The 27,340-nt window shown below is 40.9% G+C and overlaps 1 protein-coding gene across 6 annotated transcripts in view; it reads left to right on the top strand.

Annotated features, from left to right (window-relative positions):
• The window catches only part of NEDD9 (neural precursor cell expressed, developmentally down-regulated 9), a 152,550-nt gene extending 125,510 nt beyond the window's left edge, over positions 1 to 27,040 (top strand). For 4 of the 6 annotated variants that reach the window (XM_075062843.1, XM_075062842.1, XM_075062846.1 and 1 more), the window contains exons 2-7: positions 1,922 to 2,372; positions 16,369 to 16,466; positions 19,253 to 19,354; positions 19,973 to 21,193; positions 21,645 to 21,734; positions 24,450 to 27,040. In XM_075062843.1, the coding sequence (XP_074918944.1) occupies positions 1,922 to 2,372; positions 16,369 to 16,466; positions 19,253 to 19,354; positions 19,973 to 21,193; positions 21,645 to 21,734; positions 24,450 to 24,959 (2,472 nt within the window). In that variant the 3' untranslated portion in view covers positions 24,960 to 27,040. Of the gene's footprint in view, positions 1 to 1,921; positions 2,373 to 16,364; positions 16,467 to 19,252; positions 19,355 to 19,972; positions 21,194 to 21,644; positions 21,735 to 24,449 lie in introns of all 6 variants that reach the window. The other 2 variants (XM_075062844.1, XM_032793273.2) reach the window with 1 other exon arrangement.
• Positions 27,041 to 27,340: the final 300 nt, after the last annotated feature.

The raw sequence follows: 27,340 nt of genomic DNA, 5'->3' as shown, positions 1-27,340 counted from the left end.
ACTAGTGCTGTAACTTTAACTTGCAGTATAGTTTTAAACTGGTTGTTCTGTCCACTCAGGTAAGACTGAACCTTATTTCATGTTGACCTCCATGATAATGCTGATGAAAGACAAATTAAGCCAACCGTTCCCAAACTTTTGAAAGCTGAGCTCACGTTCAGAAAAATGAAACCAAATCACATGCACCCACTTCAGGCCTGCCATGTGTTAGAGGCCTATCCATCTTCATGTATACGTCTTCTGCACCCCCCCAGTTAGTCCTTCATATGCTATGGGGAGCACTGAGCTAAGCAAAGCCAAGTAAGGTTGGATATTCTCTAAGAAGCATGAGGGAAGGAAGGAGATTAATGAAAAAAAGAGGGCAAGTGTGGTTAAAAAATATTGCTTTGAAATGTCTGTGGGAAGGATAAAAATACTGCACAGCAAATCAAATCATCATTAAAAAGTTTGTCAGCATCCTTTTAAATGAGGCAAGGTAAATCCATGAGCCAGTTGAAGCAAGCCGCATCCCTTCTTTCAATAAATTAGCACTGTTTCACTTATGTGCACCACATCCAAATATTTTAACTACAGCACTTCAAATACAGTACCCCTTATATTTTTCCCAAGTGCTTACAATTAGTTTATAACTGTCTCTGCCAACTGCCTTCACTGCAAAGCAGGCAGGCGTGAAGTAGTACTTGCCAGCACACTTGGAAACATCAGCGGAGCCAAGAAATGAAATGCTGAGGGCCTTTGTGAGGGTTCCAGGAATGTCAGTATACACTGCCTGCCTACTTTCCATTGAATACCTCATTGGCTGACTACTCAGTACTGAATGTGCCAGACAGACAGACATGCATACAGAAAGAGAGAGCAAGGGGGAAAGCGTGTTTGGTCTGTGAAAGGCGACAGCATATTTTTAGATATGTATGGATAAGTTTGTGTAATAATAAAGTTATATAACTAGATGGAAGGGCTTAGGGATAAAGACAGCAGAGTATGGTTTTGTACGACACTTTAATGCAATGTCTCCATAACCTCAACTGGGGCCTCTGGACACTTTGGAAATAGAAATGTTTAATAATAATGATGAGACAGCATTCTTTCAATAGGTATATTCATTGAACGCAGAGGAAAACAAAGATATACTCTAAGGGCCCTGCCCTGCAGTTCTTGGGCATCATCATCAATGGACATTTTCTCTCTCTAAGACTGAAAATGTTATACAGCATTCCATGGCAAAGGAGATTATGGAAAGAATGAGGGAAGGGAGATTTGGATATGAACAACCACCAGTGAGTGGTGGTTTATAACAAAATTCTCATGCTTCTAAGTGTAAAGAGTAATCACCCTGATCATTCAGACAAACTTAGGCCCTCAGATTGATCTTCTGAATTATATCACTTAGAGTCCTAGTCACCTGCAAGGAATTTTTCTAACTGTAACTTAGTTAATCGGCACCACTCTGTGAGGCAGGCAAGTATTGTTGTTCCCTTATTATACAAATTGGGGAACTAAGGCAGAGGAGTGATGTGACTTGCTCATAATAATAGGAGGAATAGTGTCCGAGCTGAGAGTAAAACTCAGGAATGCCTGGATTCCTCTGTGTTCAGGCCAATAGCATACATGAAAAGCCTTTTTGTTATTGGTATACTCTGATAGTCTCTACCTGGCTGTTATTGATGCTCAGAGATTTCCCAGCAATGCTATCTGTAATGTAAACTTGGCATTTTTCCTGGGTTTTTTGGAGGGAGAAATTCCATGTTGTGTCTTTCTCATATTATTTAACTTCTTTTTTAAAATTAATTCTTATTCCTCCCAGGAAGCTAGATGCATCCAGAACTGAATGTGCTTTAAGCTCTGAATGGGTGATGTTGAAATTCTAATTGATGTTCAATTTTTCTCTTCTCCCTCCTCTCCCCCCCAAATCTCTCTATAGAATCTTATGGCAAGAGCCTTGTATGATAATGTCCCAGAGTGCGCAGAGGAGCTGGCCTTCCGCAAAGGAGACATTTTGACAGTGATAGAACAGAACACTGAAGGACTGGAAGGATGGTGGCTCTGCTCTTTACATGGCCGACAAGGCATTGTTCCAGGCAACCGGGTGAAACTTTTGATAGGCCCAGTACAGGATAGTCCATCTAACCAGGACACCTCCAATTCAAGATCAATGCATCATGCCTATAACCAGCAGAAAGTCTACCAAATGCCTAGCTCACAGGCTTCAACTTGGGAACCGGTATACCAGGTGCCACCTTCCCATCTGAATCAGGGTATCTATCAGGTACCTACTGGCCATGGTCTGCAGGAGCAAGATGTTTACCAAGTCCCACCATCTGTTCAGAGAAGCTTGGGTGGTACTGATGGTTCACCTTTCAACACCAAGGTGGGTGCCTTGACCTTCAGTTCTTTGTTTCAAAGCAGGTTATGTGCACTATGCAACAGTAGGGTAATAAATAAAAAGACTGAGCCTGAGGGCTTAAGAATATATGAGTAAGAATGATGTGCTAGGTTTACACTCACTTTGCTTCTTAATGGCTGCTATTTATCCCTGCAAATCTCCCTCTTTCCTGCTTGAACACATCCTGCACACGGAGAAGAAGAAATGTCAGGTGCATAATGGGCACCAGACTTCAAAGGGAAACTATTCTGGGCCTGTTCCTAGAGGAGTGGCTGATGACAGATGTGGTAACATCGTCCCATCTCCAAGGCACATCCACTCCATAACACTCCACCCACTGCCTTTGTTAGCACATAAGAGCTTAGAACTCATACGGCAGTGTGGTGTATTGCTCATTAGCCAAGCCATATTTACTTTGTGTAATTAAATCAAATGCCTAGTTTTTATGGAACACTGTCTTCATGGAGAGGTCTCAGTGGGATGTGACATTTTAAAAAGAATTAAGTGGTGACAATATGTCCCTACCTGGAAGAACAGGAGGCCAGATAATGGTGATAAGAAGAGATACTTTAATATAAAACCTAAAGTAAATATAAAACTTGGCAATTCTCTTCAGTGTACGTGCCTGTTGCATGATACAGGGCACCTGCCCAAGGCAGGAGGAGGAACAGTGTTGTAAAACCCATTCTGTTTCACATGATGTAGAACAGCTGACTGGCACAGCCATCGGTAAATAAATGCATATTAATCTGGAGCAGACAGAAGAGGGAGGGAGACTTGAGCAGGAAGTGAGGGACCAGAAGGTGCCATAGTTTAAACTTTCATCGTGAAGTTTATACTGGCAAGAAGGTCAGGTGTTTTTCTTTCTAGACTCAGACTTTTCCATTTTGGGCCTTTGGAAAACTTCTGAGACTTTTGACTTATTATATAGTTTTGTTTTCATTGGTAATGAATAGATCTTCAAAAAAGGGAACAAAGAGTTATGAAATCATTTCAATTCATGCTCTAGAGAGGTTTGTTTGGACTTTCAACGTTATTCTTTTTTGGAAGAAAAGCATCATTTTGTGTGTGAGGATCTACAGGTGGATCAAATTGCCATCTGAAAACTACTGGCTTGCTTCACAGATGGAGAGATGATCTTTATTGGAGCAGTTAGATTGGTTTTATTTGTGAAAATCTCACCTCATTTCTTCTTCCCCCATCTCTGAGACTAGATAGTAACCAACATCATTCAGCAACCTCTGCCTGAAGCTGTATAACGAAGCACCTTCAAAAGCAGTTGGAGGAGGCCTGGATAAATTGCTTCACTGGAAAACATAATTGATGAGCAACTAATCTTAGTCTGAAAAACAGTGAGACCAACGAAGGCCACGCTGTGCTATCATTCCATGTGCAAAGCTACTCACTGAAATCAAAAGGGCATTCTGTACAAATATCTGGTTGCAGCATGAGTGTGTAAAATCCTGGGTCTGTTCAGCCGTTAAATGCAAACTTCTTATCAGGATGCAAACTCAGAGGCACTAAAACACCTGTTTCCTCTAAAATTCCTGCCTAAACTTAGATTTTAGAAAGCCTAGGTATGCATTTTTCTGGCTGAGTCATTTTCTGAGGAAAAGAAAGATCATTTGTTTAGACTGACTTATAACATGATTTAGTCCCTTGTAAGTTATGAAAGACCATCTGTACTGCATGAAGATACATTGCTATACCGCCCACTATTCAAAACTATAGTATGTTTTATAAAGCATTTGATCTCTAGCAATAGAAGCTACCAGCCTGCTTAGCACTGGCTGGAAAGGTATGATTCCCCTGTTGGTTCAGCCCTGCCCTCCCCTCCTGAATCACATCTGCTGGTTTATTGCTACAGAATACAACTGAAGGTCCACACAGGAAACCAGTGTGGGGCTGTGTGCGCTCCAGTTACTCAGGAAAGGATTATTCTAATCCTGACACGATAGAGGTTTGAACCAACAGCCCTGATTCCTCACCTATCATCCATTAACGACAGACTCAGTGGATGACAAACTCAATATCGGTGACCTCCCTTGATTAGCTGCGGACAGTGAGCATTACACATTTCCAGTTCCTGAAGTTTCCTCTGGCTGTAAATGAGCAAGACATGTTCTAGACCAAAATAATTACACTGAAATAAAAGGGAGCTGTAAGTCTGCTGGATATGAAAGGTTCTGAGATGGATCGGGGACTGAAGAGGGAAGGAGATGGAATAAAACAAAACGTGTCTTTCCTAATAATCTCTATATTGTTTTGCAATTTATTTATGCTACTGTTGCACTAAGAGAAAAGCACAGCACAGTAGCAACAAGGTTCCAGAGCCTTTGTAAAAGAAAAGCCTAATTAAAAGGGAACTTTTTTCTGCTCTTGACTCCTTTGGCTGAATAATGAAGCAATGTCTCACCCCAAATCCATACTCTCAAGGGATCAGTAAAACAGTCTTTAAGTATTAAAGAGAGCTTGAATACTTGATCCCGAGGCTCCTTGCTCTGACTTCTAAAATGATGAATATCTTTTCTCAGATTTGCAACACCTGCCCCTCCTGTCCTAAGCAAGCTGCTGTGCCTGCTTTTGTTAACAGAGACTCTGCTTGTCAGTGTGTTGTGGGTCTTGGCAATGCTACTGAATTGAAAGATATTCACCCCTCAAAGAACTATATTATTATGCACTTTACATATATGTAAACCTTCTAACCACCCAAAATAATAGCTAGAAACAACTATACTCAAAGGAGCCTTCTAAGCAGCAGCATTTACACTTATACCCTTTTTGTACACAATCACCTATTTTTCTCTGTCCAAAAATGGTGTTTGGCCTCCATACAAAATTTTACACAAACAACTTGGAAGCTCTTATCAGGCAGAAATAGTCTATCCTTAAGTAATAGAAAATCATCAGCAGAAATGATGTAAACAGATAAGCCTTGCTTAGGTAACATGTCCTGCTGGCAGGAATTGCAAATCAAATCAAAAAGAAGTCCTGAGGCAGGAAATCGTGGTGATATAACAATTTTGGAATGTCAAGTTGTTTCGAATGTAGCTGTATCAGCTTCTCTCATAAAATAAAAATATCACCTTTTAAAAATGACCTTAAATTGCCTAATATAATGAGAGATGGCTTAGAATCTCTCTCATTGAGGATTTCTGTCTGAGTGGTGGTTTACAACAAAATTATCATGCTCGTAAGTATAAAGAGTATCCAAGGAATAAGAATAAAAAGCCTTCTCTTACAAGTTTACCTCTATCCCTGCTCTCTCTTCATGCTCTCAAATAGATAGGAGAGTCTTGCTGTTAAGGGACAGTAGTCTGGCGGTCAGGAAACCTGGATTCTATCCCCTGCCAGAGACTTCTGTGTAAACTTGGGCAACTTCTCGGTATCTCAGCTACCTCATCTGTAAAATATGCAGGGGTGGATTGAACCTACATTCATTGTTTGAAAATTCCTTTGATATCATCTGGAATGTGTCGTAGAAGTATATGTTATATGTACAGTAGGTATAGTCACCCCAGGTTAGTAACAGCTCTGAGCACTAAAACAACGGTTTAAAAAAAACTCTCACTTATTCTCATTGATTTATGACAATGCCCACTGTCTTGGAAGAAAGGCCAGTCAGAAAATTTCTAATGAAATGTTTTCCCATTGGAAAATGGAGTTTCATCAAAATCAAAAGTTTTTCCACAGGAAATGAGAGATGTCAGCAGAATTTTCTGTCAAAAAATTCAACAGAAGACAAAATATGGGACTATAGTAGCTCAGTCACAGGGAGCCTGCAATGCATCCTAGGAGATGTCGTCCAGCCAGGGAGCAGGACCTATAGGAGAGAATGGTGCCATGAGGGACCCAGAACTACAACTCCCATGAGGCACTGCAGTGACACAAGCGGATGTAGACCCATCCCAAAACAAACCATTTCAGCATTTTCTGTTGAAATTTTTCAGAATTTTGATATATCAACATTTCTACAGTGGACTAAGCTAAAACAGAAGAAGGCACTCCTGTTCCAGAATAAGAATGTACACCCAGAGGCTAATTCCAAAACAACTATTTTGAAATAATTATTCCAGAATAGCTATTTTGGTAAATTTCCAAGAGCAGACAAGCCCATAGGGGAACAGAACCACCAGCTACCCCACTCTGGCACATTCCTTGCCTTTTCCAAACCTTCTTTGGCTTCAGTGGGTTTTTTAGGTACACAAGGAATGCAGGAACTTGAATTTGCTGCTAGTTGTTTCTACTTTCTCATAGACTCATTTCCTCAGCAGCAGCAGCAGCACCACCCTGACAGCTTTGGCCCAGACTTCAGCAGTGCAAGCCAGTTAACCAGTTCAGCCACGTTCTGACGTTTTTCCTCCCAATTAAACAACTACTGCCTTATTTGGGAGGAAACAAACAGCAGTTGACATTTGTTCCAGAAATATTCTCCCTCCCCATTATTTTTTGGTTGCTTATTTGTTTCACATTCTATAAAGAGTCACACTTTGAGCATGGTAAAAAAAACAGCATTGATTATGTCAGAATATTTTAATATCTAAAGGGAAAAAATGTACTAAGTTTTGCAATCAAACAACAAATATTTCTATTCAGACAACATAAAAATATATCCTCTTCCAAAAATACCACAGTTTCCTGTGATATGATTCATTTAAATAACTCAAAACAACAAAATTAGTCTCTGTTTCTTTCACGTTGCAAATTCTACTTTGGGGATTTGTAACCTTCCTAACAAAATGTTGCTTTAGTGTTAAACATATAGCAAAACTTCAGACTACAGCATGAATTGAAACATTAGCCTCAACAGTCAGTGCTCTGTTTCATATAATGTGCTGAAAGGATGATTCCTTCCAATTTAATGCAAACTGTTTATATATATTTAAAACAAGGAAAGCACGCAATCTTTCACTATGTTTGAGTGTTTTACTATAACTTCCCATGAGTAATAGAACAGTAATTTACAGATATAAAGCATGTGAAATTATCAGCAGTTAATCTAGCCTCCCTGGTGTTTTAGAAAACCACTGAGTGAAGAAACCCTCACCCACAAGCTGAAATAAGATGTAGTTAGGAGTTAGTCACTGATCTGACTTGTAAAGACGCATTGTGAGGCAAAGCCCACATTTTACTCAACCGTTGCTGTGTGAGTAAATAAATGAGCTCAGCATTACTCACAACCTCTCACTAGGCATAGGATTCTTTTCAATTAGTTCTATTTGGAAAAAACAGGGCATATTTTTTCTCCTGGTTACATAAAAAGAACCAACAATCTGAGCCACACTGGTGGACTCTGCATGAGCACCAGTTTCTGCCCACTGAATCAGGTCATTAGTTTCAAAAAGAAAGTTTTGTTATATTTATAAAAAGTTAATGAAATGTTTGGTTTCAAGGATTTAAACATTCCCCTGAAGGAAACACAGCAGTGGAAACACCAGTGGTCTAGTCATGAGAACCAGAAAGAGGAGTTGACTATTAACTGAAAGTGAATCTAATCAAAAGGAACATGTCTAATTTCTAAAGGGGTTTGCAAGGAGAGGGAAACTTTGCAGGAATAGTTTTCCATTAGAAAATTCAGTTCTGTTGAAATCTAAACATTTTCTGAAATCATGCTGATTTCAACAAAATTTCATTTTGGAGAAAAAAGGGTCAAGTTCCAATAATGTCAGAAAATCTTGTTTCAATATTTGAGGAATGAAACATTTTGAGTTTTCCTTTCAAAATGACAATGTTTATTATGTATTAGAATATAAAATGTAAAAAAAGTCAAATAGATCTAAACTAATGGGCGGGGGGTTAATTTTCTTGTGGAGAATTTCAAAATTTTCAGGTTTTGTTCCGAATGCGAATGAAAACAAATTTTAAAAAATTGAAATCCCCTGTGAAAGGCAATTTCCAGTTCTTCAGACAGCTCTATTTATTTCACAATCCAAACTGGGAAAAATAGGGAGTAGCATAAGGAAATCAGTATGATATATTTTAAGATTCATTTTTATTAATGCACTAATCCTTTAGATTTAAAAACTTGTAAAATTTTGAATTATATAATGGAAAAATTCAAAATGAAAACTCATTCCAGAAATGTCAAAATAGAATGTTTTAACACTGGTGGAATTTCTTCCACAACAAAATTTTGGCTAACGTGATTCAATTTCACAAACCATTTTGATTTCAACAGAACCACATATTCCAACAAAATTTCCAGTAATATAATTATCAACAGTAAAAATGTTTTGCATTCAACAAATTTTGTCTCTATAGTCTCTTGTTTTGTCTTTCATTAGACAATTTAATCTTCCTATATTAGAAAAGTCCTATCTTAAATATCTGTAGTGGGCCAGTCACCATAAGACTGAGGTACTGAATTTTGTCCATCATTAGCTAAAAACTTTAGCTCCAAACAGAATTTAAGTCACAGGCTGCTAGAGAGATTATCTGTTCTTTAGCACAAAAGTGTATTTTCCCAGTGACTGATGAGCCCAAAGCATTATGAATGAGATTTATCCACCGGACCCTTCCTCCCATGCACAAATCATTCACTTTAAGTACTCGAGAGTGCATGACCTCTCATGTCACAAATGTTGTGCTGCATCAGACCCTTAGTGGTTGTGGGAGTACACTGACATATAGAAATCATGAGGTCACTCAGTCTGAAATGCTTAATTTTCAGAGGGAGGGGATAAAGCCTGTGTAAAAAGTGTTGGATGAGTTTCCTCTTTTGAGAATTTCCCCCCCTCTTAAATACTAGTTATTTAGTGCAATCTGGTGCATTTACCCCCTCCTATCCAAAATAAAATAATAATAATAATAATAATAATAATAAAATAAAAAACAGCAAATTTATCTTCAGAAGTATTGTTCTGACCCTCTAGCAGTATCTATAGAAAGGAATGAACTCTATCAGTGGCCCAGAAACACCCCCTTCCTAGCCTACTCTGCAATCAAGGACTGCCTGCCCTGAATCCTGCTCCTACTGAAGTAAATGGGAGTTTTGCTAGTAACTTAGTTGGCAGACAGCCCTAATGTTGACAGGATCAAGTCATAAAAAGCAATATGTTTTTCCAAGTGAAAATGTGGCACAAATGATTATCCTTTTTCTCTTTAAGTACCCATTCTGCAAAGCCTACAGAAAGGGTCTTTGTATTTTATGTATGTTTGGAATCAGAAGCAGCTGAAGATCAGCAGCAAATCAGAGTAGAACAATTCCAGGCTAGCTCTTCATCTGGTATAAATCAGCGTAACTCCATGGAAGTCAGTAGAGTTATGTCCATTTATGCTGGCTAAGAATCAGGCCATTTAAATAACTTCATAGAGAAAAATCAATTAGTAAGAAGATAGGCAGTACTTTAAATGAAGATTAATATATAGTTGAAAAATAATGTAATAAACTGGCAGGCCTATCACTGAGTGACAATTAAGTGGAAGTAGATTTCTTAGGTGAAAGTTGTAAAATCTTGGGTGGCCACGTTGACTGTACCCATATCACCCCTCTTCTCTGGCTTGAATCGAGGTCTATGCATTATTGCCTTCTTTCTCTCTTCTCCCGCATATTCAAAACAAGTTACACAATTCCTGCTTTGTATTTTACAGGCTCACAGCTTAAAACATGTTAAGCTGGCTCAAAAAAGACAAAAATCAACACTGATTTAAAAAAAAAAATACTCGTATTTTTATTATGGTAGCACAGATGCCCAACTAAGATTAGTCCTCATTGTACTAAGCATTTAACAGACCCATAGTAAGACAGTTCTTGCCTTAAAAACCTTACAGTTTAAGCCCCCAATCCTACAGAAATTTAAACACATGCATGACTTCATGCACTGTGAATTAATGTAATTAGAACTTACAGTGCATAAAGTTAAAGCACATACATAAGTCTTTATAAGACTGGAACCTAAGAAGAGCAGATAGACAAATGGTGGGAGAAAGGTAAGTAGGAGTTTCTTAGGATGCATGCAGCAACATGAAATGAAACAGTTCCAGGTAGGAGTAGCATTTGTCACATCTCCTTCTTTACTGATATTTCGCCATCTGAAGCCTATTTCTAAGAAAAATTCATGGGAGAGCCTAAAAAAATCAGAGCAATTAACTACAGAATCTCACATTCTTCTCAATTTTCCACCAGACAATGGAGCACATATCTCACTCCATCCAAGAGGAAAATGCTTTTCTTCATTTAATCTTTCCTCACAGGAGGTTGATAGCACTATATATCCATGTCCTAGTCCTAGCCACAAACAAGGTACAGTACAAGTAACTGTTATGCATGCTTACCCCCTGCTGCCCCAGGTATGAGTATGACTCAGCCTTTTCTTGAAGAGACTTTATTCAGGGGTAGCTCAGTTCCCATGGCCATTAAGCAACTATTCTCTCTGCTGAGGATACTATGAGGAAGCATTTTATGGCAAGACACACCATCTGTCAGTTAGTGAACCTGGATTAAAAATTAGATTAGGTTAAAACTTCACTTAAAAATGGCTTTTGAAAACAGGCTGCATGTTTATAACAATGGGGTTTACAATAACTCATGAAAGGATCCTGATAGTCAAGTAAGAGTAACTCTAGGATATCTAAACTTCAGTGGATTGTCACTAACACTGGGAGACCCATTGTAGATTATTAATAAGTAAACACACAGTTTAAAAAAAAATCAAGGTTACTGGTTCATAATATGTACTTTGTTCATTTATTATGGCAGGAAATACTGCTTAGTAGAGGGTAAATAAATGTCAGTTAGTGATTTGAGATCAGGCTACATTGTTTTGCTATGAAAGCTTGCAAGGAGTAAACACTGGATTCATTTTTAAAAATAACAAGTGAATTTAATTAGCAAAGTTCTTTCTGTACTCCTGTTGTCTTCAGACACCAGTTTCTAACACATGTTCTTGCTGCTCAAAAGACCCAGCAGTTCTCAGAAGAAAATTAAGTAGATGCACTTTCCTCAGTCTATATGAGGGCAGTTAATTTTCCCAATGACCCATCTCATTCTTTCCTTCAGAGGCCCAGAAAGAGTTAAAGACAGTGGGGAAACTATTTCATTTCAAATTCCCTTTCTCATGTAATTTCCTCATATTCTCTTTGATTGTTTGCTTCTCTTTGCAAAACAAAAGTGGGCCAGGTGGCTGTTATGTAACCTTCCAGGGGCCTGGGAAACACTGTACCAGCAACTGCAGTTTTTGTTCTGAACACATTTACAAAAGCACTTTACCACACATGCAGCTGCATGTTTTCTTTCATTTACTTACCTTTTTTAGCCATCTTTCCTGCCTCAAAGCTTTAGACTTTCCCAGTTTCTCATACAACTATTAGGCTCTTCCTCTTCAACCTGTGTCTTTCCTCCATAGTAGGGCCATGCCTATGGTAAATTGCAGCTGATTTCAACAGAAACAAGATTGGGCCAAGGAAGAGGGAATTAGCAGCAGGCACAGACTAACCTGACCAAAAGGGGGCATGCAGCACTCCCACTAGCATCAGTGAGCATTGTGAAGTTAGCCCTTCAGATAAGAATGCAAATGTCCTTTTGTAATATTTTTTAATAAAGACTGTTACTCCTCCCCCATATGTGCTGAATTGCCACTTTAACACCAAACGGCAGGAGTCCGTAGGGTTCTGTGGTAAAGGCCTGGGAGTGGGAATTAGGACACTTAAGCTTTATTTTTACCTCTGCTCTCTGTGTGACTTTGGTCAAGTCACTTAACATGCCTGTGCTTCAGATTCCTTACTGGTAAAACAGGACAAAGAGACGAACCCACCATTGTAAAGCACTGAAATAATGCAGAAGTGCTAAGGAAATAAACCCAGTTCTGCTCAGTCAGGGCAGTGTATATCCAAAGTAGTTCCATTGGCATTAGTGGAATTATTCTAGCTTTACGCTAGTGAAATTGAGAATAAAATTTGGCCCAATGGTTTATAACATTTTCCATGAAAAATCAGCTGCACTTTAAAACCCACCTCCATCTGCAGGAATCATGAAAATCCGCCTGTTGTATCTGATTTAGGAACATTATGGCAGTTTTCCTTCCATTTTAATGCTGAGTATTTAATGCTGGAAAGGCTTTTCCCTTCTGTGTAAGGAAAAGGGATTTAATCAACCACAGAACTGGATACTTTACAAAGTACATGCATATTCAGCTCTTTTTTTCTGGTTAAAGAACACACAACTGGCATGGAAAAGGCCCAAGCAATCGCTTTTGGAGGAGCATAAACAGAACAGAACAAACTTCCAGCTCAATTGTCTTTGTTTTTAATGCTGTGAGTTTGCTGTATGCTCACTAGACGTTTTACTAGAGCCAAAGCTGGTCCCTGTTAGTGCTCTGCATAGATTAAATGGCTGCAATGTTTTGAGAATGCTGGGATAGATTGTGGGCTTACCATCTGTTTCTTTTAATGCATAAACAAGGAAAATTGTTGGTTTGAAAGGCAGGATTTTTCAAAGCCAGATGACCACAGGCATTCTTTTAAAAAAAAAGAGAAAGAAAGACAACCTAGAGTTCATTGACATTTGTCAGGAAGTAAATTCCTAAACACCAGAAATGTCCCCTAGCCGTACCAGGGGGAGATAAGAGAGGAAAGGTTTTCTTATACTGATATTGCCTTTCTTCTGAGGTCTTTAATATTAAATTACAAAGTACTATTTTGACTTTTAAAAAGTAAAGATTAAACAATTAGGCCAAGATTTTTAAAAGCGACTTATGATTTTGGTGCTTCCTTTTGTCCAGATTCATCACTGTAAAAGAGTCTGATTTTCTGAAAGTGCTGAGCATCCACCACCCTGAGAAAATCAGCCACTAATCACTTTTTAGAGACCTTATTCCCACCCATTGCAGATTATCTGAATTTGTGAAACAGCAAGGGAGCAAACACACACAATAAAAAGGATACTGCATCACAAAATGTGCTTGGCTTATTTTACTTTGACAAGTCTAGTTTGGTTTTAGTTACTAAGGATCATACATCATAATGTATTAGTTATGTACAGCAGTAGATTGGGTAAAAAGAACAGGCATTTAAGTTAATTTAAGACCTTGTTATGGTAGACAACTATTACATCTTTTTCTGAGAAATGTGGGGAGAACTCTGTGGTGTGCTGTTAAAGAATAATAGGATGTACAAGATTCTACTGCACGACAGAGATCGTGGTTTTGAGGGTATGCTTCTCCTATAAATGGAGATACAATAAAGCTTTTGTTCTATGTATACATCATCCTATAAGGGTTGGGATGTCATTTAAATTGATACATTGCCATTCAGGCGTATAATTTCAATAACATAAAATGCTGTTAAAAACAGCAGACTTTTGTTTGTTAATAGTCACACATAAAATCCAAAATGATGCGGTTTAGGGCTTGATCTTGCAAGCCCTCAGTGCCTGAAACTGTCACTGATATCAATGAAGTCCATTTATGGAGGACTAGCAGCACTGGAAATCTGGAGTGCCTACTTTCAAATACAGTTTGGCTGCTCTATGGCTGACTCCCAGTGCCCTTTACTGCAAAACGGCAGTTAAGAATTAAGAAACTTGAATTTCAACAATTTAGCAATCACCCGCTGCCCCTCCCCAGGGCTGCACTGGTATCTTTGGCTGACTTCCAGAGCTATAATTCTTCAACTCTGCAGCTGAGCATTTCCCCCATAATCTAGTAAGCAGCCTGACGTCAGAGTTGTCACATTAGAGAAAGGATTAAAGATGATGGCTACGCAGGGAACAACCTTTTGTTTCTAATTTGCAATGTCTGCTCTACTGGAGGATCATTTGTAAAACCCTGGGGGCTTATTAATGATGCAAAATAGTCACTGAAATTTAGAAATCACTGGAAGGGACAGTGAGTAAACATGCTTAAAAGAGAGTCCATTGATTCCAAGATATTTCTCTTACACTACGGTGCTCAGCATTACTATGGAAACTTGTTAGTAGGCCAGGTGAGGTTCATTGTGTTTCCATTACATTAATACCTGTCTTTGATTGGTGTTTGGTGCCACACTTGGAATTCCACACAGCATCTGCCAGTCTAGTAAAAGTAAGCTAATAATGCCTTACATTCATATCTTGCCTTTCACCCTGAAGGATCCCAAAGCACATTGCAAACTATATATATTGGCCAGATTCACTCCAGGATCTGCTCAGGCATCCCCTGATGGCAGAAAGACCGCATGAAGAAGGGGTAGATTGCTATTCCCCCTACCCTACTTCTCCAGGGAGTCCACAGGCAGACAACACAGCCCCAGAAGTGTGTAACCGTGGCCAAGGATGGGTAAAGTCCAAGGTGATCTCTTATGAAAGAGTCCTGTAGAATTTAATGGTAAATGAGAACATTCTCATAGGTTTTCTTTTTAATCATCTGATAAAATTTAATGGAGAATTCTATTCCTGATATAGAATTCTATAGGAAAGAGATCCTCCTCTATTAAATTCTATAAGTTTTTACATTAATTTCTATAGAACCTATTAATTTCACCTCTATTAAATACCAACCTGGCATCCTAGTGGAAATCAGAGCCTCCAGTGGAAATGTAAACTGTTCGAGCCTTCCCCCATCCTCTGGCAGAAACCCAAAGGTAGGGCAACTATGAAAGTACCATTTACCATCCCCCAGAAGTGAATGCTACTCCTCTATCCTCCCAGGGCATCTTAACTTCCTTACGTCAGCCAGGCTGAATCCCGCCGAGGCTATTCAGGGATGACATCAGCCCCCTCTACGGAGGAATTCAGCAGCTGTTTAACAGTGCAGAGGCAAATGCCGCAAAACACATAGGACAGGAAGTGAAGAAGAACAGTGTATTCCATTGAATTTGCAGGGAGAATAGAGATATGCAGAGTGTAAACATCAGGAACTCAGTCCTGCAATCCACAGTTAGGCAAAACTCACAGTGGAATTTGGCTAGGCCACTGGGACTTACTCCTGTAAAAAGTGTTGTGTGATCTTTACCAACAGTGTGCTCAGGAATTCTGTTTAATAGCTCGCCTACATTTACAAGGAAAATTAAGTAACCCTTGTTCACAATTCTCCTCAGCTGAACCTGAAACCATTTCTTGTACAATCCTATTACATTCTGTCATTGTGTGTCTTTGTTCTGCAATGTATATTTCTTTACTGGAGCTAAATTGCACAAACAGAATTTAAAGTATATCACTATTTCCACTATAAACACTGTTTTTCAGGGGCTTATGTAACAGCATTTCTTTTAAACCAAACTATACTGAACTCTTGCCATGCAGATAGTTGTCCCAGATGTAATATATTTATTTTTAACCACATTTTATTTGAAGTAAGTATGGGCAGTTTATGGTTTTGAAAACACGAGCAATGTCAATTCTCACCATCACAGAGACGGTTTTGTCACATAGTGTAGTTCAAGAACAGCTTCAATTTTCCAGTCTGTTAGTTGCTAATGTGGACTAATTACACTTAAGACCCAAGAGTAAATTTCCTGCTTTAGCATCTTCCATTTAAAGGAGCTTCAAAGCCACAACAAATGCTCCATTGTTTAGGACTTGCTCACACAAGTAGTCCTGCTGAAGTCACTGAGCCACTCACATTAGAAAAGTTTGAAAGATTAGGATTTTAGGCCCAGATCCTCACAGGTATTTAGGCACTTAACTCCTGTTGTAATCAGTTGGTACCTAAGTATCTCTGAGGCCAAAGATTAGGATCATAGAGCCTGATCCAGCAAGGAATTGAGCACCAGTCAAGGTTATTCAACTCCTTAATAAATAACTGCTGCAGGAGCATTTTATACCAGTGGCAGAGCTGCTCAAGGAAGAAATAATGGTTTCATTGTAACCAATAAGTATAATTTTGGAATACACTTTTAAAAAAACATCAGATGTCTGTAGAGACTTTCATTAATAAAATTGCCAGATAAGAAGTGTAGAAGTTAATAACACTGGAATGTTTGTGTAGAGAAGCATATCCAATTACAGACAGAACATGCTAAGTGCCTCAAGTAATTTTGTTTCATCTCCTTCTCTTTTAACCCACAGGTAGTAACTCCAGTCAGGACAGGACAAGGTTATGTTTATGAGTTCCCTTCCAAATATCAGAAAGATATCTACGATACCCCTCCAGTTCGTCCTTCCCAAGGGGTATGTACCAATAAAACGGTCAGCGTCATTGAAAAGCTACAAAAAATCTTTTCATTTTATCTGCAGTTGAAGTGCAGGAGACATCATGTCATTCCAAAGTGAAAATATTTTTCAGTTAGGGCAGGTCAACACTACTGCTCATGTCAAAATAACATGTTATTCAGGGGTGTAAAAAAGGCACCCCTCTGAATGACTTACTCCAGCCTAAGTGCCGACGTGGTCAGTGCTATGTCAGTGGGAGACGCTTTCCTGCCGACACAGCTACTGCCTCTCATGGAGGTGGAGTAATTATAGTGACGGGAGAGCTCCTGTCTGCATATAGGGTCTTCACCAGACGTGCTGAAAAGGTGCGGACGCCAATGAGTGTCCCCTTCTACGTCACTGTGCCCAAAATGCATTTGAATGTTAAGATCTGGAAGGACATGAACATCGAAATCACATTTACTTGCCAAGGGATACAATTCATTGTTTTGGTCCAACAAAATACCCGAACAGAATAAATATGTTGCCAAAGAAAGTGTTTTCTCCTTCTGTTATTGCACAGTTGGCACTAGTTTACTTAGTAAGAGCACAGTTGTCCCCTGTACTAGCTACTTCCATCTAGGAGGTTGTTTTTACCAAATGTCCACTTGATTATTTTCCTTACACTGGATTGGGCCCCTGCTCCTGCGAACAACCGGGGAAGTTGGCCCCCAAAGCCTATGAATTTCCAGGATATAGAAACCCAGGAACTATGCACTCCCTGTCTGCTCACCAGGGCCCCTTGACAACACAGCTTCTGCAGGAAATGTGAAGCTAAAGCTCCCACTTAGCAGATGCCCCAGCATACCCCTCAACATTCAAAACTGCCAAGGCACCAGAGTCACAAATGACCAAAATGTGGAACAATCATCATGCCATAATGGACAGATTACAGTGTTTGTTTTAAGTATGTTTCCTCACTGTATGCATTACGTAAACAGGTTTTGTAAGATTATAACCCAGGTGGCTCGAAGACGTGGGAGTTGGCGTAAGAAGTGGAGTCCACCCACTCAAGTGGGAGAGAGATTTGGAAGGGAAAGAGTGGTTCCTGATTAGGGTTCTCCCAATAATATTAATTCTGGATGCTGCATAGAAATTAATGCAGGCCCGGGGCTCTGCTCCACCCGTCCCCCAGTACAATTAACATAACACCAGCTGTCCCTAAAAAAGATTAATTCAGGCCACTCGACCACTCTGCAAGATCCCATTGCTCCTGCCCTGCCCCCCCAGAGGTCCTTGCTGCATTGATAGCCCTGGGCCATGCTAGAAGCAGAGAAAGCAAGCCCAGGAGATGACCATTGTTTTCCACTAGAGGAGAGGGAAGTTGGAGGGGGCGAGCTAGACCAGCACACTTCTCACAGCAAGTAGAACCCGCCCTCCTCTGAAGAACCCAGCAGGTCAGGGTCTGACCCACTTCTTGCTCCCCAGCTCTTCTTTAAATAGTGTGTGATGGGGGGGGGCAGTCTGCTCACTCCCTATTCACCCTCCCCACCCAAAAAACTTATTAGTTCCTTGGCTCACTTCTTTCCTGAGACCACTTGCCTGCTCGTCAGGGACGAAGAGCAGGCACCGGAGAGCTGCCAGAGGAGAGTCTCCTTTTCCTTTCTCCACGCTTTGCTGTTGCTGCCTGTCCTTGGACTGCATCAGCTGAGAATGCAGTGCAGCAGGACAGGGAGGCAGAATCCTCTGTAATGCAGCACATACCACACCATGTAGTACCATGTAGTACACTTCAAAGGTCTGGTCCCTGCAATCTTCTCAGCAGGGTGGCCCACATCACCAAGTGGAGCAATGGGTACATAATCTGACAAGGTCAAGCATTAAGTCTCAAAGGTTTTGGGAGTGACAATGATGCCACAGTTATCACCCCCACCGTTGCCATCTCGGAGATACAAAAACCCAGGCTATCAGGAATGATCCTGAGCCCCTAAAGCTGGACAGCTGGCAGTGTATACCAGAGGCGGCTCCAGGCCCCAGCACGTCGGGTTGGCAAGCCACGGGGGGTGCTCTACCAGTCGCCGGGAGAGCGGCAGCTAGGCTGCCTTCGGCGGCATGCCTGCGGCGCGTCCGCTGGTCCTGCGGCTCCGGTGGAGCCATGGGACCAGCGGACCCTCCGTAGGCACGCCTGCAGGAGGTCCACCAAAGCCGCGGTACCAGCGGACCCTCCGTAGATACGCCTGCGGGAGGTCCACCGGAGCCGCGGGACCGACGATCGGCAGAGCGCCCCCCACAGCATGCCGCTGTGCTTCGGGCAGCGAAATGTCTAGAACTGCCCCTGCTGTATACTGAGCACCCTTACAGATTTCCCAGTACAGCTCCCTCAAAAAAGGGTGATCTTGGGTCCCTGTGCCCCCTGCCAAGTCCCACACTGCATGTATCAAATCTTGTGACAATCTCTTCTTCTGTCTCCACCCAGTAGAGCTCCGTCATGATTCAGTCCCCTCTGCATCTGTAAATAAGGGGAGGATGAAAGGGTCCTATGTGCAGATCTTGATTTAACTTTGTGAGTGGAATTCAAAGAAAATGTTTCCATTCAGAAACTTCATCTGGCCAGCCCACAGCCCACACAATCCCACTAAAGGGAGCTATCACAAGCATATTTGTCTCTCCGTGTCCACCCTGCAAGCCTCCACATACACAAAAACTAAAGCCTTTTCTTCTTCTTCCTTCTGTTTCAAAATAAATGAAATGTGAGAGAACTCATCTGAAATCACAGCTATCATGGGATGGCTCTATTTTCTGTAACAAGTTTATTCTCTCTTCAGATATATGACGTTCCCCCTGCATCAGTTAAGGGGCCGGTGCATCCAGTCCCAATGGAAGAGGCAAGAGCTCAAGGGGTGTATGATATACCTCCTATAAAAGGAGTAAGTCTGATGCAATTTCAGTAGATCATACATGAATTTTCATGTCAGACTGAAGACGTGTTTAGACATAAAAGTGCATATGACACTGAATAAGGGTATTGTATTCTCGTACTTTAAACATTGCCTCAGGCTTTTTACACATTCGTTAACACTTCGTAACATAATTACTAACCTTATGTAGGGTAACTGTAAATTAGAGCTAAAGCTACATTTAGGAGAAACCCTAGGGTGATCAGAAAGCAAATGTGAAAACTTGGGACAGGGAATGGGGGGTAATAGGCACCTATATAAAACATAGCCCCAAATATCGGGACTATCCCTATAAAATCAGGACATCTGGTCACCCAATTCCCCCTCCCATTCCACTGCTTATAAAAGATTTAATGTTCATTTTGATGGAAATGAACATTTTTTAATTAGTAAGAAAAATGACTTCATGAAATCTAGGCTGAAAGTCTGGCCCCATTGAAGTCAGTGGCAAATCTTCCATTGAATTCACTGAGGCCAGGATTCCCTACCTTCCCTACATTTCCCCTGAATTTTAATTTAATGCTAGTTCCATTGGAGGTGTCTTTGCTATTTTACCTTTGCGCTCATGGCTTGCTTTCTGCATTTCAGATCTATGATGTTCCTGCATCTGCATGCAGAGAAGATACAGGGCTGAGGGAAAACTTGCTGGATTTCCCTTCTTCGGTGAACCATAATGCAAGACTAGAAGGAGTCTATGACATCCCTCCTCCCACTACCAAAGAACTTAGCAAGAAATTTACTGCTGATGTATCTCTACCTAATGATTTATTGTCATGCAAACATAGCCTGTATGACATTCCAGTGAGCCATCAAAATCAATTTCTTGGTCAGCAGATTGCTCCTCAGAAGGATGTATACGACACCCCTCGTGGAGTTCCATTTCCTGGACAGCAATCGGGATTCAGCAAAAGTCTAAATCCAGAGGGAAGGGAAGGTGTGTATGATGTGCCACCACAGACTACACAAGACACTAAAGGATTGAAAGATGTGACAGATGGGATAAATAGATTGTCTTTCTCCAGTACAGGCAGCACCAGGAGTAACATGTCTACATCTTCCACAACTTCAAAGGAGTCTTCTCTTTCAGCCTCGCCTTCACAGGACAAACGATTAATACTGGATCCAGACACAGCCATAGAGAGACTTTATTGGCTTCAGCATACAGTGGAGACTGTGGTCTCTAATCTCATGGCCTTTGTTAACACAGACTGGCGGTCTTATGGGTACATGGAGAAAAATATCAATGAAATCCACACTGCCGTGGAGAAAGTAGAGCAGTCGTTGGTGGAGTATCTTCAGTTTGCAAAAGGAGCAACAGCCAATGCTTCCTGTCTCTCAGAAATCAATCTCTATAACAAAATGAAGAGGGAGCTGCAGAGACTGGAGGATTCTCACCAGATCTTAACCCAGACTAGCCATGACCTGAGTAGCTACAACTGGTCATTGAACATCTTGGCAGTCAACAAACCCCAAAACAAATGTGATGATCTAGACCGATTTGTTATGGTGGCGAGGACAGTCCCAGATGATGCCAAGCAGTTGACCACCACTATCAGCATCAATGCAGAGATGCTATTCAAACAGGTATCCGGCAGCTCACGTTTAAAGAATGTTTCAGAGAACATTATAAATACAACTGACTATGCATATAACAGTCCCCAGAATCAGCTGTTACATCAGAGGGAGAAAACTCAGGACCACGGCAGTTCTTTGCCCCCATTTCTGAATAAAGACCAGCATCCCCCTGGTTTCACTAATGAGGGCTCTGAGAAGAGCTGGATGGATGATTATGATTATGTTCACCTACAGGTAAGCAAGCCAGATACACTGTTCTGCTCAATGCAGATTAAGATTTGTTGCATGCTCCTTTCTGTAAGAACTGTTCATGGCGAGACAGGAAGCAGACTGTCATACCAAGATACACGAAATTCTTTTTTTTTTTTTTAATGGATGTATATCAAAAGTTGCCTAAGAAACTTCATTCAGCCCAGACTGCACAGTGGGTACAGATTTTAAAAATTTGTTTGCATCCCAAGAATGGGAATCCCAAGAATGGGATTCAAATGGGACTACTCTATATAATGGCTGTAGCCTATCACCAACATAACATTGTCCATGTCCTCTTTGTCCTCTTGTGGGTGTGCTACAAATTAAGGTGGCAATACAAGAAGGTATGTTTGCCACACTGTCCACGAGCATTTAATTATTAACCCTAGAGAATTACCATTTGACACGTCTGTTTTTATCTTGTGACAAACAGGGAAAAGAGGAGTTTGAAAGACAACAGAAAGAGCTTCTAGAAAAAGAAAATATCATCAAGCAGAACAAGATGCAGCTGGAACATCATCAGGTATGTCCAGTCAGACTCAACTGTCAGACTTGGAAGGCAGCATGCAGGCCATTTTGTACCACGAGATGTGTCAGCCCAATAAAAGAGAAGGAGCTCATCTCTGAGCCACTTAATGGCAGCTTAGCAACAAAGGAGGCGAGGGAGTCCATTCTCCCCTCAGAATTGGAAGTGGTTAGCACGTGAGAGAGTTTCCCACCATCCTCTCTTGTAGATCTTCTTCAGCCCTGGAGGCACTAAAGACAGGAACCTCTATGGCAATTTAGCCCTTTCAGACTCTTGGAGATAGCCTGGGAGTCAGCATCGTCATCTCTTTGATTACCTTGTTGCCATTAGATAGCAGAACTGCAGCTCTTCCTGTGTATTTGAGAGAGATCTCCTCTGCTGGGAAGAGATCTGTCCCCTGAAAGCACATTCAAACATGTCTGTTCAAGAGGTTAATTCTTTTTATAGTACCTAGAAGCCCCTCTGTACTAGACACAGTATATACACATAGGCTGCGTCTACACTACACACCACTGGTGATGGCATGTAGGGTATATGAAAAGCAGGCTCCATCCACACTGGCTGAGCCTTTCCCACCTGTCTCCCCCCTTGCTGGCATCTTTCTCTGCTGCCTCCCTCCGCCCGAGTCTTTCCATGTGGTGGGGAAAGGCTCTAGCAGCTGGGAGATGGCACCACCTTTCCCCACTGCCTCCTGGCTGCAGGCATCTTTCCCTGAGGTGGGGAAGGACTCCAGCAGTGGGGAGCTGGTAGAGCTTTTCCCTGCAGAAGTAGGAGGGAAAGGCTCCAGTCGTGAGCAGGCAGTGGGATACTACACTGCTAAAAACAGCAGTGTAGACAGGGAGGCACAGCCTGGGCAAGTAGAGAGCGTATAGGGTGTGCACTTGTATACATACCCACACCCTTCAGGTGTGTCTTTACTCTACTTGCCAAAGCCCAGGCCTCATGGTCTACTCTGCTATTTATACCTATGCTGGGGGCTACACAGGGCCAGTGCAACCATTTAGGCAAACTAGGCGGCCACCTAGGGCACCTAGTGGTTGGGGGCGCCTAAAAGCCCGCTCAGGCGAAGAGGTGGAGTGGAGGAGAGCTAGGCTGGGGCGGGCATGGGAAGGACCGCCCGCAGTAACAGGGGAACAGTTCCCCGCCCCAGATCATCTCCACTCTGCCTCCTTCGCTGAGCACAGAGCCCCTGCTCTAAGTCTCCTCCAATCGGTGCCACAAGCCTGGGAGGGGAGGAGAATTAGAGCGGCGCTGGGATGCTCAGCGACGAAGGCGGAACCGAGGTCAGCTGGGGCAGGCTCCCCAGGCAGGGTTAGCTGCTGTGGAGGTGGGCTTCCTGGGCAGGGTTAGCTACCGTCGGGGGGGGGGGGGACGGGGTGTCTCCCTGGCAGGTAGCTGCCATGGGGAGGGGACGCTGCTGCGGGGGGGGCTCCCTGGGTGGCAAAGGTGGGTTAGCTGCTGCAGGGGGGGCGGGGTTAGGTGGGTGGGGGAGTGGTGCCAGGTGCACCAGCCCTGGGGCTACACACATATATACTCTACCCACCACCAAAAAGAAGCGTGCAGCTTAGACATACCCATAGTAAGAGACAAGTCCTCTTCCACAGAGTTTATATAGGAGTGGAAATAGAGGCACAGAGCGGTGAAGTGACTTTTCGAAGGTCACACAGCAGGGCAGTGGCAGAGCCAGAAACTGAACCTTGGTCTCTTTAGTCCTAGTTCAGTGCTGTATCCACTGGCCCACACGGAATACAAGTACAGATTATGCACACCCACTGTCTAAATACGTACATCGCTAAATTAAAAAAAAAATCTTAGTATAACTATAAAGTTGTGATTTTAAACACTAAAAAGATCAGGAAACAAAATGTTAAAGCTGTCATAGTAATAGTAACCCAACAACATGCTGACATAAAATGTACAATTTTCATAAATATAAAATTTTAACAAATTTAGTAACCAAGAATACTCCATATGTGCAATGTGCAAGTGGTAACCTTGACTTTTGTATTTCCTGACTTGTGAGCATTTAAAGCTGTAATCTTAACATTACATTCATGTAAGATTTTATATTTAAATTTCCCTGTGTGTTTTTGTTTTCTTGAAGAGCAACGAGGAGCTCTAAGATTAAGGTTTGATAGCTCACGATCATGCATAGATACAAGTGTCAGCTATTTATCATAGGAGAGATTCTTAACTGGATGGACAGCAACTGTTTCTGACTCTGTAGTGTCCCAATATATCAGTTCTTAAAATCATTAGCTTTTTAAATATAGCAAAGCTATTTTAGATTGGTATGACTTCTCTGGTTCTGTGTAGTTGGACTCATGGTAACTAAAGCACATGATTTTACAGGAATTGGAGTCCAAAGATGTCCCAAAAACTTTTTAAAAGTCTTCAAAAATGTCTACAGTAGTTTTTTTTATATGTGGCATATACAGATATACATGATGGTACACTCTGGTATATATAAAGGATTAATTGGCTCCCATTTAGATGAGCTATATAAGTTACTTGTGAGTAACATACCCAAACCAAATAACACACTGTGGGGATAGTATTTAGAAACTGTGCTTGCAGCTAGTGTACAGGGTATTAAGATATCAGTGTGAAATGTATTTGAGTTTATCAAAGGCAGGATAGGTTTGTGAATTACAACGAGGTGATGTGATGTGTTAATAGTTCTTTGAAGAGACTCTTCTCTTTGCCGTTCAGATCGATCAGTTCCAGCAACTGGAGCAAGAGATCACAAAGCCTGTGGAGAATGACATCTCAAAATGGAAGCCGCCTCAGAATCTTCAAACTGCAAGCAGCACTGTGGGCTCTCAAGACAGAGAGCTGCTCTTCTTTTATTCTGACCAGTGCGAGACTCATTTCATTTCTCTCCTAAATGCCATCGATGCCTTTTTTAACTGTGTTAGTGCTGCTCAGCCACCAAGGATGTTCGTCGCTCACAGCAAGTTTGTCATTTTAAGCGCTCACAAACTGGTGTTCATTGGGGACACGCTCACAAGGCAAGTGACTACTCAGGATATCCGCAGCAAAGTGATGAACTCCAGCAACCAGCTGTGTGAATTGCTAAAGAACATTGTTATGGCAACCAAGATGGCTGCTTTGTATTATCCCAGCCCAGCTGCCCTGCAGGAGATGGTCGACCGAGTAACAGAACTGTCTCATCACGCACAGCTGTTTAAACGCTCTCTGGTACAGATGGCATCATTCTGAAACAAACAAAATGGAATCCAATCAATGGACAATCAAATGATTTTAAAAAACTGGAAATATGTCCTAGTTTATGTAAATATTATCAATTTTTGTAAATATTTTATATGAAATATTTTAAATACATTTTTATGGATTAGAAAATCTAAAATTCAGGGATCTGGGGGTATATCTGTTTCCCTATTATGTTTTTAATATACATATATATATGTATACACTGCATATATGTATATGTTGCTACATTCCATAAGACACCATTATGTAAGCACCTTAAAAGTATGCATCAGTTAAATGGTGCATATCACTGTATATACTGTCCGGTTTTCAATATATCCGTTAATTGGATGCTGCACTCCCTTTTTGGGGGGCGTACTATGTATTTTGCTTCAACTTAAATGTGGCACATGGACAAGGCTGTCAAATCTTATTTGTAGCAATTCACGATGTAGATGTAATAGTTCTAATGGAACCCCAATCCCTTCCCAGAACCTACTCGATTTGAATTAATTTAGTAAAAAATTAACTGTACCCTTAATTTTATTTTGCATACAGAAGTCAGTCATTTTGAGCAGTGTATATATAAAAGTTACATAACAGACAATAAACCCAGGCTCAAACCAGCAGGGCAAAAATCATCCTCAGATAGCATGATAGACAGAACCTCCTCACGAGGAGCAGGAAGGATTGTATATATTTTAAAATCTTAATGCCACCAAATATTTAAAAAACCTGGAAGAATTCCCAACAATATAAATTCACATATGTTTATCCCACCTTTCCTTGCATTTGCAAATAATTATATCTGTCAGACTTTAAAGATTTTTTTGTTTGTTTTTTGCAGACCTAGGGACTTACTCAGAGTTGCTGAATGTCCCTAAATCTTGCTGACATCAGTGGATTCTGAAGGTACACAACATCTCACAAGATCAGGCTTAATGAAAATGCATGGCATCATAATTCCCCATGAAAAGGCTTAATTTGCCATCAATTTTGGAACATCTGATTAGAGCATCTGTAATTTTACAGGAGAAAATAGCACTTATCTCTAGGACAAATTCTTATGAATCATTTGCACTTTTGCAGCTCTGAGCTTCACTCAGATTTTGGACTTTTTCCATATTTTCCTTCCTGACCTACGGACACCCCATGGGTCTCCTGGGCTACATAGTCACCAAAGCAACACCCTATATTTAAAGGGGTAATTCCATATGTCGCAGACACAACAATGGTGTGACCACAGGTCACATTACATGACCACTCTTAACTGTGGAGTTGTGGCAGTCAGGCTCCAGGGAATGAGCTCCAGGTGATGCTTAGTGGACTTGTGATTTAAAACAAAAATATTGTTACCCAAGTTTCTTTGTGATAATTCAGGCTACAGTCCCAAATCTTTATGTATTCTGAGTTTTTGCAAAGAGACCAGCCTGGTGGTAAATACAAAATCACACCATGTAGAATACCTAGTCAGGAGGCACTTAAGTAAAATCTTTCTTCACAAAAGGATGTCTGGTATTTTTGTTCCAGCCTATGTCTAAACACATTCTCCAGTGCATGCCTCATTGCAGTGCATTTGTTTATCTTGGATAACATAACTGGTTAACCAGCAAATGAAGTTATGCTTTCCTAATACATTGCCTCAGAGTGATGACTGCTCATCACTAAGAGTTACCATAATGTTGTTTCCAGAGCGCTCTCATTAAAACCAGTGGGAGTTCTGAGAGACTTCAGCAGCAACAGAATCATACCCAGCACTTGCATCAGATATAATATTGAAAGCTCTTCTCCATTTTACAAGAGGAGAGGAATAATTATCCCAGCGTAAACAAAATAGGATTGCCAAAAAATACCAAAGAATCCACTTGAACCTGTTTTGTATTTGTGTTATTTGGGATTTTTCTATTTTTTTTCCATTGTAATATTTTTAGAAAGTGACAAAGTGTTTTAAACTTTAGCTATAATGTCAATCGCTTTTGAGTTTTCAAAAGGGGGATTCCTTTTATGGCAAACTTATGTTACTGTTTACTTGTTACGTGTAGCAAGTATTTTTAAAATCATTAAATATACAAAGCTTTTTTTTTTTTTTTAATTATGTTAACTGGTTTTATTCCTCTTTTGCAATTCTCTATGAACTGTGGAAGCAAATTTTCTAGGCTAAAGCTTTTGTGAGACAGAGTGCTTATGTTCCCGCCACTAAAGAATGTAGAAAAGTTGATGAAGCAGTAATTAAACAAGTTGATATCAAGAAGGAAGAAACTAACTAGAAAGGGTTTAGGGGAATTTGGTCTGTAGTGATCACTCTTTATAGGGTGAAGTTCAAATCATCCACAGAAAAGACTGGCTTTGTATGAGTAACCAGTGTGGAGATTGAGGGGGTGATGAAAATC

Source organism: Chelonoidis abingdonii, chromosome 2, assembly GCF_003597395.2.
Source record: "Chelonoidis abingdonii isolate Lonesome George chromosome 2, CheloAbing_2.0, whole genome shotgun sequence".
Lineage (NCBI taxonomy): Eukaryota > Metazoa > Chordata > Testudines > Testudinidae > Chelonoidis > Chelonoidis abingdonii.
Note: the sequence above shows the minus strand (reverse complement) of the source record. Positions and strands in the feature narration are given on the sequence as shown.